Below are 13,135 nucleotides of genomic sequence, written 5' to 3' on the forward strand. Positions count from 1 at the left end.
ATCTTTGTGAAAAGAGTGGGCTGAACAAACCCAATTCCTTCAACATTTCTTCATGTGCCAAGTTCTCCAAGCCTCCCATCACCTTGGTGACCCTCCTCTGGATCCTCCTCCGTTTTTCTATTCTCTGTCTTGAACTTGGATGATAAGTGCATTGAAGAGACCCCACATAATAAGGTAAAAAGGTTCATTAATTAATTTTACTGAGATGATTGATGAAGGCATTTTTTAAGGTACTGATTTTTTAAATAGACATTTCTGTCCGAAACAGGCATTTCATCTGTAAGTCCCAGAAACACAAAGGGGCTAATGAGCCCTCAAAGTATCACCTACACCCAGATGAGTGTGAGAGCACTTACAGTCAGGCATTAGGATGGGAAAAGTTTTGTAAAGAGGGGAAAGGCCATCTTAATCACTTTGCAAGTTTTCATGTGGCTGGTTTTATCCAGGCTTAGTTCTGGTGTTAATTTGAGTTTACAAAGTGTAACCAACCACCACTAGAACAAAATCTCACTTTTGCTGTATGCTCCAGCACTAAAATCCAGCAGTGCAAACAGTGTCTATTCATTCTACCACTGAACTGATTTTGTGAATTAGGAATTTCTGAGTTTGATTTTCAAATAGGAAAAAGAGTCTGTGCAGAACTGCTCTCCCAGGGAGGCACCATATCTGCTAATTAATGGTTTAATCCTGATAATTTAAAATCACACAAGAACAGCATAAAACCCCATAGCTGGGACACACTAATTTTTCCCCAGAAAACCCATTCTAGTTAATCTCTTCCATCCTCCCACTGTGTTCACCTTTAACATATGGCAGCTCTGTATCATAAGGCTGGCACCTAAAATTAGGCAGGCCCTTGCTATGCTCCCTCCTACTCCCACCCACTCCTTGCATATGTATGTGGTTTGTAAGGACCAGCTGTGAATTTTGCCCCTGTAAACACTCTTTCTCTAGCATTTTAATAGGACTAGATTTCAAAGATTCTACATTAACAGCTATTTTCCTCAAGAGTGCTTATCTTAAATTTTCACATAAGACAAGTAGAAGTTCAAATATTTTAAAACTTTTGGGATCTTTCCCCTTTGATGTATTAGGGCCTGTGATGTTTTCTGTCTATCAACAAAGGGGAAACAGTAGTGCTTTGTTTAGGGTTGTCTTTCAGCAATTTATCTGAAAATCAGAAGTTTCCCATGGAGGCATTGAGTACTTCAGGTGCTCCATTGGAAGGTGGAGAATTTGCTCCCAGTTAAGTAGAAGCCTGAAGTCAATACTTAGAAAATACAGATTAATAAAAAACACACATTATGTGTTCCAGTGGATTTTTAAATCATGCCTAATAAAACAGGTTTCTACTTGTAAAGCAGACACATTGTATTTAGATACTAAAAAAATGTATTTTGTTTGGTCTTGCTTGGGAAAGAGGCACCATTCACTTTACTGAAAACTGGGCATTCATAGAAACTGTTTATCATTTTAGCTGAGCTAAGAATAGCAGAGCATGTGTGATAGATGAAGAACTTCTGCAGTATAAACATTGATGTTTTACAGCACTAGAGTTAAAGGTATCATCATAAAAGGAAATAAATCACAATTGATTTGACTTACTGCATGGTAACTTGAAAATATAAATTTGTTCCTTTTCTGAATGTTCTCTGCACATTTCTGCTGTTTTATAAACGAAGGATGCAAGCCCCAACACTCTGAGGTGTGTTCAGCTCACTTCTGAATACTCTGGTGTATTACAATATCCTGGTTGTCTGCAGGTTATCTCTAGCAAGGGTTGTGGCCCTTGCTAGAAGAAATCAATTAAGTTCAAATCATAGCAGACCTTATGTAGAAGTAAATTTCTGTATGTTCCACTTAAAGTTTTCAGTCAGTTCAGAGCAGCAAACTAAGAAAACCCATGATCTGCCATACTGATTTCAGCATGAAATTGAAATTCCCCTGGACTGAATCCAGTGCCAGCTCTGCTCCCAGCTCCTTGTAAAGCAGTAGGCAAGTTACTTGCACCAAAATTAGCAGTTATCAAGTCATCATTGTAGGTGTCCCCATCTTAACTCTGATGTTTTGTGGGTAGGGATGGGTAATTTGAGGCATGCAGTGCTGGTTCCACCGAGTTCAAAGAAAGCTTCAGTTACTTTGCATCTCTTAAAATTTGGGCTTTTCCTATTTTACATTTTGTTTAACAAAAAAAAAAAAAGGTTGTTTTTGAAAATATTTCCTTTTACCTGTTTTCCTCAAATTCTCCTGAATGAAAATAAAGAATAGTTATATAGTCACAAGAAGTGGCAAATACTTAAATTGAACTGGCTGAGCACTAACCAAGTGCTATCTGCTGTTATTGCTGTTAAAGTACAGGGATGCAGAGCTGTCTCCCTCCATTGGCCCAGCATCAGTTCACACACCTTCTGAAGAAGCCATGGGAATCTGGGTAGTCGTGACATGTTTCTCTTAGATTTTTTGAGTTCAGTTTCTCTGATTCTCACTGAAATCAGTTTGCATGACTACAAGGAAAATAATCTCAGATGTAGAACTAGGAAACTTGGCATTGGATTTTATGATAACATGAGATTGTAATACAAGAATGTTAAGACCTTAAGCTGCTTTTGGTTGGGCAATCCTTTTTTTCCTGGGAGATGGTTTGTTTTTTAATATCAAGAACCAAAGTGGAGAAACATTCTTTCAGCTTCCACAGATACTGCACACTCTGTCCAGCTTCTGGCCTGTCACAGAAGGCATCTGTTAAAATTTCTTCTGTGTGAAAACACTAGAAAGTGAAATTATTTTGCTCCCTGGGTTTTGGGAGGGCCATCGGAAGCAGATCAAAGCACACGGCAAGGTTTTTTAGGATGTGCTTCATCTGGAGCAAAGTCACTGCTCCAGGTTCATGTCAGTGTAGTGCACAAGGAGTTTAAAGAAAAGCCTTGAACATGCTCTGATGCATTTGTAAATACACAGCACCAGAATTTTTGTGCAGCTCACTTAGAGACAGGACTGTGAGTAACTGCACACATTGAACCAGCACTTCCAGAGGAACAGCACTTGGCTGCTACTGGGAGAGACAGATTTCAGGTAGTACTTTCAAGCTGAGAAGTGCCTGGGCTGTCACTCAAACCTTAATTCTGATTCAGCCTTGGCTCAGATCCTGCTGTTGTTACTGATTTTATTTTAGTTCGGGCAATTTGTTTATTGTTGACAATTTTTAATGATGCAGCACACAGTGTTTGGCTGGATAAATCTTCCTAGTGATTACTGCCCTCTGAAATGGCTCATAGATTTTTCTGAGTAGACAAGGGTTTAATTGGTTTAATCAAGGAATAAATAGCAAGACTGTCTTCTGGGGTTTCACTTTATATTCCTCAATCTTTAATTAATACTCAAGCAAAATCTGCGATCTCGGAGGGAAATACAAGAAACATTTATGTTGCCTCAGGACACAGCTCCATGAGGTGACAAGTGCTCTTGATCTTAATACACCAGTAAAATTAAGGTCACTGACATTTTCCAGGACCTGTCCAGCATCTCCTGGGGTACTATCAAAGGTTGTATGTTCCTTTTGAAATGTCTTGTAAGAGGGTACAGGCTTAAGTGAATTTTAAGAAAAAAGGAAAAAGAAAAAAATGAATGTTTCCATTCAAATAATCCTATCTTGATAAATGCAGTGCAAAAGCCCTTCTCAAGCTGCCTTTAGGATTCCTGTCTGGTATCTGTCATCCTTAGATGCTCTCCTTGATTGATTGATTGATAGATAATACTTGCATCAGTGTCACTCAGTTGTTTTATTTTGCTCTAATTGCTTACCTGCTAAATTAAAATGCTTTAGTAACAGTTCAGAATAAGTTATGCCTGGCAGATCCTCCCAACATTTGCTCTTCAAAATAGCAAGAGCTTTCCAGTGCTTGACAGCATTTAGTGTCTCCTTTCTGACCCCTGGCCCTTTCCAATCCCTTTCCAGAGGGGATTCCAGCCATGGCAGACACCTTGGCTGGCTCTGCAGGTGTGTGCTGCCTCCAAGAGCAGAAGAAACAAAATATGAATATAATATCCCTTAAATTCATAAGGGACAACAGCAAAGTGTTAAAAGGACTGGCTCTGGAAAGCTGAGAAATAGTTCAAGTTAAGAGTGCACCAGAATGTGTGAGGTGCAGAACCAGCAGCTCCATATATATTTAATAGAATATATATTTATATATATTTATAGAATATATATATTTAATAGAATATATTATATATATTTATATATATAATATATTATATATTTAATAGAATAATAGAGTGATTTAGAAGCAGGTAGAGATTTGAGGGCAACAGAATTGACCCACTTCCAGCATTTTGGCCATCCTGTCTACCAAATATTGCTGTATTTATCACTCCACAGCCATGTGAGGGAGCCTGGCTGGAACTAAAGGCCAGCTATTGCCTTGATCCCATGGACTGCCTTCAGGAGCAGCAACTCCCTGGAACTCCTGTTCCATTGTGACCTGCTCTAATAGGGAAGGATGATTCCCTTTCCCTGCCAGGATGTGAAGGTCCTCAAGGTGCTGCTGCAGGCTGGGACAGCTCCACTATTGTGCAGGATCTATGCTGGATTTTATATATTCTAGTTATACAACATTTCCAAATGTGCCCAAGGAATTCTGATCATGGCTTAAGAGAGTTGCTTTAGAGAAGCATGAGAAATAAAAGCTGAGAGCCTTCTCTGAGGTGTGAAATTTGGGACAGTGAAAGGGATAAAGGATCCTTGCAAAGCAAATGGCTGTCCCAAGCACAAGGGGAACAGGAACAGAAGGGCCTGAAAACAAAAGCCAAAGGCAGTAATTCCAGCAAATCTTGTGAAGCTCTGTGGAGTCCAGCACAGAGTGACACAGAGCCTGTGCTAGAGCAGGCAGGGAGGATGGCAGAGCCTCTGCATAAAGGATTAAGTTTCAGAATCTTCATTCAGAGGCATTGTTCTTTATTTTTCTGTAGTTCTGGCCCTCATTAGCCTCCAAGCCAGCAGTGCCCAGGGTCTGCATGCCACTGGGTAAGGAGGGAGTGAGGAGTTGGTGTTCCCTGCCCTCTGGGAGATGGCACATGCTCCTTTCACAGCAATTCCAGCCCTTCCCACTGGGAGATGCATGCAAGTGTGAAAACTACCAAAGCACCATGTGGAATATATTTCTGGGTAGTGTAGATCATGTTCCCTTCAAACCCATTGCACCTACACCTAGCAGTGCTGTTTGCTGCATTTTTTAATGATTATTGCAGTAGCAACAGTGAAAGCACCAAAGGGTGAAGCTCTCAGGGTGTGCAGGTCCCTGGCTCTCAGCAGCACTGGGGGCCACCAGGCCTTTGCAGAGGTTTTGTGCAGAGATCAGGAGCAGCTTTATCAATCATCAGTATTCTTCAGATGAGCACTCTCGTATGTTAAAGGGCTAGTGAAGATTGGGAAATCAAAAAGCAAAGGCAGATTAAAAGTTTAGTGAAATTACTACTATGGATTACATGGATTTAGTTTATGGGGTATGCTCATTAAGGAGGAGAACATGGGGTTTGTGTTGTTTTACACAAGCAGAGTTTCACTTTCATCTTCCATGCTGCTCAGTTTGGTAGAGAAGAAAAGGGCTCATCTGAGGCCAGAATTTGGCATTTTTAGTTCAGATACAGCTAAATCCTTTTTGGCCCCTAATGAGTAATGGTCCCTATTCATTAGGAGAGTTTGACTGAGTAATTGCTTAAGGTGGCATGTCCTCTCCTGAACTGATCTCAAACAAAGGGATCTTGCACAAAGTGGCTCCTTTTCAAGCTCAGGAACCCTGTTGCAGTTGAAACATTGAGCCAGGTGTTGTGAATGTCATCCCATGTTAAAAGGGGGGAAAAATCAACTTCCAATAATGCATGTTGGGTTTGTAGGGCAACATCCTGCACTGAGACCCACAGCACTTGTGTCTGCCGGGCTTCACAGTTCCCTGTTAGGCTCCAGATTCTGGCCCTAGCTGGAGAGCACAATTTAAGGTAAAAAAGATGTCTTGATAATGCTTAAAATTAAAAAAAGAAAGTGCAGATGTTTTTTCCATTATCTTTTCTCTGAAATTTTGAGTTTTTCTTTTCTTAAAAGATTGTATGAGGTTGTAGTTTTAAAAGAAATAATTTTCCATGTGAAGAAGGAAGAGCCATAAGGAGAGTAATTATAATGGCATTTGAAATAATCCACTACTATTTCTTTGCCAAAACATCCCTCTGTTCTCATGGTTTGTTTTCCCAAGCTCTGAAATTTGTCCTGCAGTTTGCTAATGTTAAAAAGACAGACTAATCTACTGACATATTTCCAGATCAAATGTTTCTGTTTTCTAGCAATAAATTTGGCTGCCCTCCGATAGCAGTGATTTGTTTGAAAACCTAAGAATCTTTAAATGTTGCTAATTGCTCTGAAAATGTTAAATTAGACTTTAGAACAGGAACATTTGCAAATGGAAAATGTTGTACATTTAAACTTTGTAATGCTGGCTTTCCAAATATTCCTTTAATATTCAAATCAGTTGCTTCAGTTAAGCAAAACCTAGAGGTAGATTTGGACTCCCTCTCACATTTTATTGCTGGCCCTAACACACAAATCAGAGAGGATGTATTTCTAATACAAGAATGTTCTCCAAACCAGTAAATCTGGGATTATCTCTTCGGACTGATTATGTCAAAGCTCTTTAGTCACAGCACTTTTGGAGAGCTAAAAATAAACAGCAGCAGGGTTTATACATTTATTCTCTACCTAAATAATCTCCACGTATTGTGTGTGTCTGTCTACAATGTGAGACATGGTATCTGGACTTAATGTTTATTTATAAGAGCTCTTTTCCAAGGAAGGATTTTGGCAAAGGGTTTAAACCAAACTGTCTTAAGAGAATCACCCCTGGGATAAAGTCTAGAGCAAGTTGAAAGGACCTGGGTTCAAACCAGAAGTGTTTGCAGCAGCAGCTTGACAACATAGCAAAACTTGGCCCCGTGTGTCTTGAAAATGAATGAAAATTGGTTCTTTTCTTTCTTTCCAGTGATGAAACAGTCTTATGCCATCAAATACAGAGAAAGGTAACCCAGATTTCAGTGCCACAGTTTTGCACAGTTAAAGATCTGGAGAATTTTGTGCATTTAATTTGTGTGAGAGCAAACTGAAGTTCGTACAGCAGTAGCAGGAAGTTGGGCATGCTGTCATTTGCCTCCTGGCCCTGGAGAATGTAGGAGAAAAATCTTCTGAAGAAGAAACACTTTACAAAGGATTTTTAGTTGGATAGTCAAAGACCTGTGGATGCCTTTCCTTTACTCCTGTGCAGTCTCTCCTATTTCACAGGGTTGATGCTGCATGCTCAGGAGAAAATGGAGCCAGGGCTTCAGGTACACAGCAGGTCAGGGCATGCTACGAGGAAGTAAAATAGGAAAAAGAAAAATATTCTAAAATCATTTTGTTCTTATTTAAATTCAGCTATGGATTGCTCAGAAATGGTTTGATAAAAGTAGGCAACACTTAAAATAGTGCTGGAAGCATTAGGTCTTGCATTGGCAGAGGTGGAATGAATGGAATCCAGTCCATTCAGCACCTGTAATTCTGTAGGTGTTGGAAGAAGTTCTGTGTGTTATACCAATAAATCACATGCTGGGACTTCAATTTGGAGCACATCTCCAATACTAAGCCTTATTGACTGAATATTTTAGTTGGGAAGCAAGGCATTTCCTGACATTATAGAAAACACTGCAGAAATATGCAGCAAAGCTATTTTTCTGAGTATATTTACAAATGTAAATATATTCATAATATAAATATGAATGCATACATTTCCCTGTGTTGTGGAATAATGGGAACAGTGTTCTTCGTTGCACAGACTTTATTACCAAGTCTCTCATAAAACATTGTAAAACAACTCTTTTCATGTTCTTGTTGGCTGTCACCTGACTTTCTAAAGGTAAACTTTGGAAATGTTTGGCAAGTTGCTCTTATTCCTAGTAAAAAAAAGTACATTTGCTTTCTTAGAAAGAATTACTGTCCTTAAGAATGGTCATTGTCTGCTGCAGTGCGTTTTCTGTAGGAACATGTTTTTCATTGTTCCTTTTGTTTTAACTCCTGTGAAACCAATCCTACAACCCCAGTAATGCATTTTTTCTGTAACAAAAGAAGGAATGGAGTCCATCCAGTCCTGCTCCCACCAAGAGAGCACTTCTGAATTGGTTTTACACATAACTTGAGGTTTGGGGTTTGATTTTTTTTTTTTTTAATGTATGAGAATAGAGAGTATGGCCTTTATATTCCACTGTGTTCCTTGTGTGGTCCTTTTTCAGTCATTGCCTCAGTTGAGGTAGTGCCTGAATTCACAGGTTACCTGTTCAGAGCAGGGATTTACATTAGGATTATATTTACCTTTTGGTGAACAGTATCATCCTCATCACACCCAAGTGATTCTAAGCTCAGTGCACTCAGCTGAAAGGTGTGAATAATATGATCATGGTGGTGAGAACAGTGATCTCAAACCCATCACTCAGTGTAATGGAACATTGACTTGAATTCCTGCTTCAATATATCTGTTCCTGTAATCAGTTATTCGAGTGTTCTCACACAAAGACAAAACCTGTTCTCACTTGTAAAGGTAAATCCAGAGTAGTTCCTTCAAATTTAATTAAACCAATGCACCTGGAAAGTGAGTACAGACCTGGGCTTTAGGGACACTATTAGGACATGTGAGAAGAGCCATTTGTCCTTCGTGGCATTTATTATACCTACAGTATTTTTCAGCTTGTTCTTGTAGTGAACTTATATTACAAAATTAATCTTTGCACTGACTTTACTATAAAAGCTGTGAATTTATTAGCAAGATTTTTTTTCCAAGTGAAAAGAATCTATTTCCTTTCCTAAGAACACATTATTCCAGAAGGGAGAAGAGGCAGTGTGTTGCCCACACACAGTATGGCTCACATGCACACACCACTCACAAGGTGTGCAGTGTTCTCACCACAGACTCCAAACCTGTCCATGTGTCTGTCCTTACTGAGCCCTGCTTGGGCTCTTTCCATTCACACAGAAGCTTTCCAGAGACTATAAAGCACCTTAGTCTGCATGTCAAGTGTAGGGTTTAAACCTTAAAAATCAGCACTGATGCCCTTTTATTGTGTGTGTAAAGGCTGTGGGAGCACATCCAGAATTTGGGCTAGCAGATGTGTAAAAAACATACTTTTTTTTTTCTTTTTTATTCTTTGTGCAAGAAGAGGAATTAGTTAATGATGCTAGAATAGAAATCATGGAGTTGTTTGGGTAGAAATGATCTCAAATACCCCCTCATTCCAACCCCCTGCTATGGACAGGGGCACCTTCCACTATTCCAGATTGCTCCAAGCCCCATCCAGGCTGGCCCTGGACACTTCCAGGGTTCATGTTCTAGACAGCTGAGTGTGTTTCTACAATGTGATTCCACATTTGCTCAACTTCCTCTTGACCACCCTGCCTCCCTCAGGCTGTAACCAGTGAGATGGCCATGGTAATATCCTGCTGTGTTAATTGTCTGCAGCTCCAGTAATTAACAAGAAATGTCACCAGTCTGTGTCAGGAGTCTCATACAAAAGCATTCTCTTTATTGCATTGGGACTTGGAACCTCCAGTCCAGGTTCTGGCTCTCTGAAGACTCCATGTTTTGTTCTTAAAAATCTTGCAGTTGGCAAGAAAAAGACAAATTCTGTGTTTGAAGGTGTCATAATGATTTTTACAACTGCAGACTCCACCTGGAATTCCTTGTTTTGGGATGGGAAGCCTCTTGGGTTGCTGATAGCATTTCTTGTTGGTTTTTAGCCACGTGACACAGACAACGTCCTGGATCCACCCCGTCATGAGCACTCTGAGCTTGCTTTGCTCCGAGGAGGAGGAGGATGGGATCAGAGACCTTCCCAGGCCCAAGAGCTGAGGACAGCTATGGACAGAGAGTACTTTGTCTGGTTTTAGTCCCTTAGTGAGCAGATGCACAGGTTTTAATCTGCCTACTTTCTAGTGTGATGTAGTTGTACCTGCTGACATTTCTGCTCCTCAAGCTGGAGGAAGTCCTGCTGGTTTTGAGATGGATTTGTTGATGGTGTGCTACAAAGGATGCAGGTACCACAGGAGTCCTTAATTTGCCCCATTTTGGTGTGCCAGGGATCAGTCTCACCTTAGGGCCCAGTCTTTTCATGATTTCCCTATGGACCCATAATTTCCCTGACCTGAAGCTGAATTTTCCAGGTCAGCTGAAATTTTCACAGCTCTGAGCAACATGAGATTTAAGATGGGACCACTAGTGGTAGATTCCAGCTCATGGTTGACTGAGAGATGCAAAGTGAGGTGGGGTTTTTGAACCAATGCTAGTGAGAATAATGGGGATAACTTAACTGAAAACTCTTATTTCTATGGGAGAAATCTTCAAATAAGTTTTGATACTAGAAATTTAGTGATTTATTACAAATATTGGAGCCCTGATGACTTTTTAAACAAATACTAAGATTGGTTGTTAAGCTTTAGAAAATGTGTCTTTGATAAGTTGTCAAGTAAAAAGAAAGTTTTCATAGAGGACATCATACTCTAACAACAATATGAGGCAATATGAATATTATTCTACTTTTGTACTCGGCTAAACTGATACAGACACACATCAAATACTTCAGTGGAAGCTGTGAAGTTTCAAGTACAATGAAAACTGTGAAACCACCTCCAGGATCAGCAGAAATCAGTCACCTCCTCAGAACTGGTCTTTTAAGTAGAACAAAATCATTTTGTACACATTGGTGATGTTTTAAAGAGGATAAAGAAAACGATGGGAGGTGCTAGTGCAAGTTAATGATCAGGTTCCTGTGTACCTCAATAGCGCAGGATATTTTAAATCTTATTATTCACAGCACAATGTCTGATGTCAGCCTTGTCAAATGGATGATTCTGTGCTACATTTTTCTGGATGTTCTTTATATGTGTGTTGTGTATATAATGGTGGGTGTTACTAATGAATGAGACAGACCTGAACCTGCAGAAGCACTGATGGATATGCCAAAGGAAATCTCTATCTCTGCTTCAGTCCAGGAGGGAGAAGGGGATTGTGGCAGTGTGAGGAAGGCACAGGCTGCAGTCACATTTTGTGAGGTCTGTCTTCAGCAGGTGTGGCATTGGAGTTAAGAATCCTTGTCCTCTGAGGAATGAATATCAAAACCAGACTCCCTCTCAGTTCTGGTGCTTTGACCGTGCTCTGTGTTCCCAGCAGTGCAGAGCTGCGCCAGGTCAGGCTCACTGGAACAGTTGATCCTTTTGAACCAAAATAATTCACCTTTTTTTGAAATCCTAGTCAAGCCTCTGAATAGCAGCCCAGTAATCTCCTGCACTTGGCCAGAGAGCTAGAGAGCACATCCCCAAATGTCCTTCCTGAAGCTCACAAAAGAGGCCTTTACAGGCTTTGCAGGAAGTAGATGTCAGGGTATATTGAATAAGCAAATAGGAAAAATTTGTTTTGTACTTTCAACTAGGTCAGACCCAAATTATCTGTGAATCTACACAGGTGGTGTGGATTAGGGGGAAAAAGCTTGCTCAGCAGACCCACAGTAACTTACATTTCTAAGAAAACTTCTCCTAGCAATAACACATGAATGCTTTAGCCATATTTGCTCCAGTGGCTCCTGCATGCTCCACAGCCTCCTTTCTGCTCCCAGAGAGCTCAGGCCAAAGGGACAGAGCATGTGCTTCAGTTTCAGGCTTGGACACTCCAGAAGCATTTTTATTTAAATCCTTTTTCTCAGAATGACACAGACTCATGACCTACAGAAAATATGTCATCTGAATTCCTTATGGTATTTGCTGTAGTAGTCATTTGGATGCTTTATGACAGCACTTCTGTTCATACTTCAGTGATACCCAGCCTGCACACAGATTCCAGCTCCCCAGTCCTGCTCAGGAGAGGTTTGAGCCACCACTTGCCTCTTGCAGCCTCGTGGCTGTCAGCCAGCTGGGTGCTCCAAAGGGGACCAGCTATTTAGGGATGGGGTCGGTGGCTCAGGCAGGCTCTGCACAAGCAGGGGCTCCATGGAGAGCAGCTCAGAGCTGTCCTGCTGGATCAGCTGCAGGGGGACGTGCTGCCCTTCCCGGGCGTGCAGCCTGCTGTGCATGGCGGCAGTCTGCCTGCTCCTCTCACTGCCACCTCCCACAGACCCCAGTGTGGCACAAACCTGCAGCCTCTTTCTCTCTCTTATAAACTTGTCTAGAAATTAAAGATGTTAGAAATAGATCTCTGCATCTCTTCAGCTGCTCCAGTGAGCATTTCCCTCCTCAGATAATCCACCAGTTCACATTCTCTGGGGTTCAGAATACATTTTCTTACCTACGATCTTCAAATGTTCCAATCTATTTTTGTACACTGGTATACTTGTTTCCTAGGTTATTTATCTTGATCTCCCCATATCTCTTCCTTTATGTGAAATAGTTTTGTGAAAATTATTTTGCTTAAGCTGAACTGTGTATATTAAGAAAATGGTTATAGCATAACTTGGAACAGAATTTGTAAAGAGCAGTTGTCAACATATCCGACACTGTAAATGGCAAATTTTCATTTTTATTCCTGAATTTAAAAAATTAAGTGGAAAAGATACTAAAGTGCATGTGATAGCCTTTAAATTAATAAAACTACACCTTTATATTGTCATGAATCTGTCCCACATAACATTCTCCATCTGTTGAAAAGCCTCTTGTAACAGAATGCTTTAGGAATGCTTTGGTTCATTTCTGACACTCAGGAGGTGCTTGGTGCCACCGAGGTAAGGAAAGGAAAATACTTTAAGAAAAATATTTGTGATTGTGGAACAGGCTGGGATGTGCAAGGCTGACTGTGGCAAGACTCTCCAGGAGCTCAGGAAATGCTGCTCTGGCTTGGCTTGTGAAATATTTCATTTTCTGGGAACTGCTGGGTTTCTTAACCCTCAGCTCAAGACACACAGGACTCCAAACCAAGCTCCAAAATTCTGTGGCCTTTTTGCAAGTGCATCTCTGAGTGACTTTGGTGTGGCTCTATTTTAAGTCAGCAGCAGAAATTTAAGTCAGCTCAGGAGCCTTTGTTGAGTTCTGTGCTCCTGGTCCTTGTGTGTTACCAACACTGCCCACTCCAAAGACCCTGCAGGGAGT

At 40.7% G+C, this 13,135-nt stretch overlaps 1 protein-coding gene across 6 annotated transcripts in view; it reads left to right on the top strand.

Annotated features, from left to right (window-relative positions):
• Positions 1-12,663, top strand: part of STXBP4 (syntaxin binding protein 4) — a 68,050-nt gene extending 55,387 nt beyond the window's left edge. For all 6 annotated transcript variants that reach the window (XM_059864318.1, XM_059864319.1, XM_059864317.1 and 3 more), the window contains one exon: positions 9,803-12,663. In XM_059864318.1, coding sequence (XP_059720301.1) covers positions 9,803-9,914 — 112 coding nt within the window. In that variant the 3' untranslated portion in view covers positions 9,915-12,663. The remainder of the gene's footprint in view (positions 1-9,802) is intronic.
• Positions 12,664-13,135: the final 472 nt, after the last annotated feature.

This window comes from Haemorhous mexicanus, chromosome 20 (assembly GCF_027477595.1).
Source record: "Haemorhous mexicanus isolate bHaeMex1 chromosome 20, bHaeMex1.pri, whole genome shotgun sequence".
NCBI classification, from domain to species: Eukaryota; Metazoa; Chordata; class Aves; order Passeriformes; family Fringillidae; genus Haemorhous; species Haemorhous mexicanus.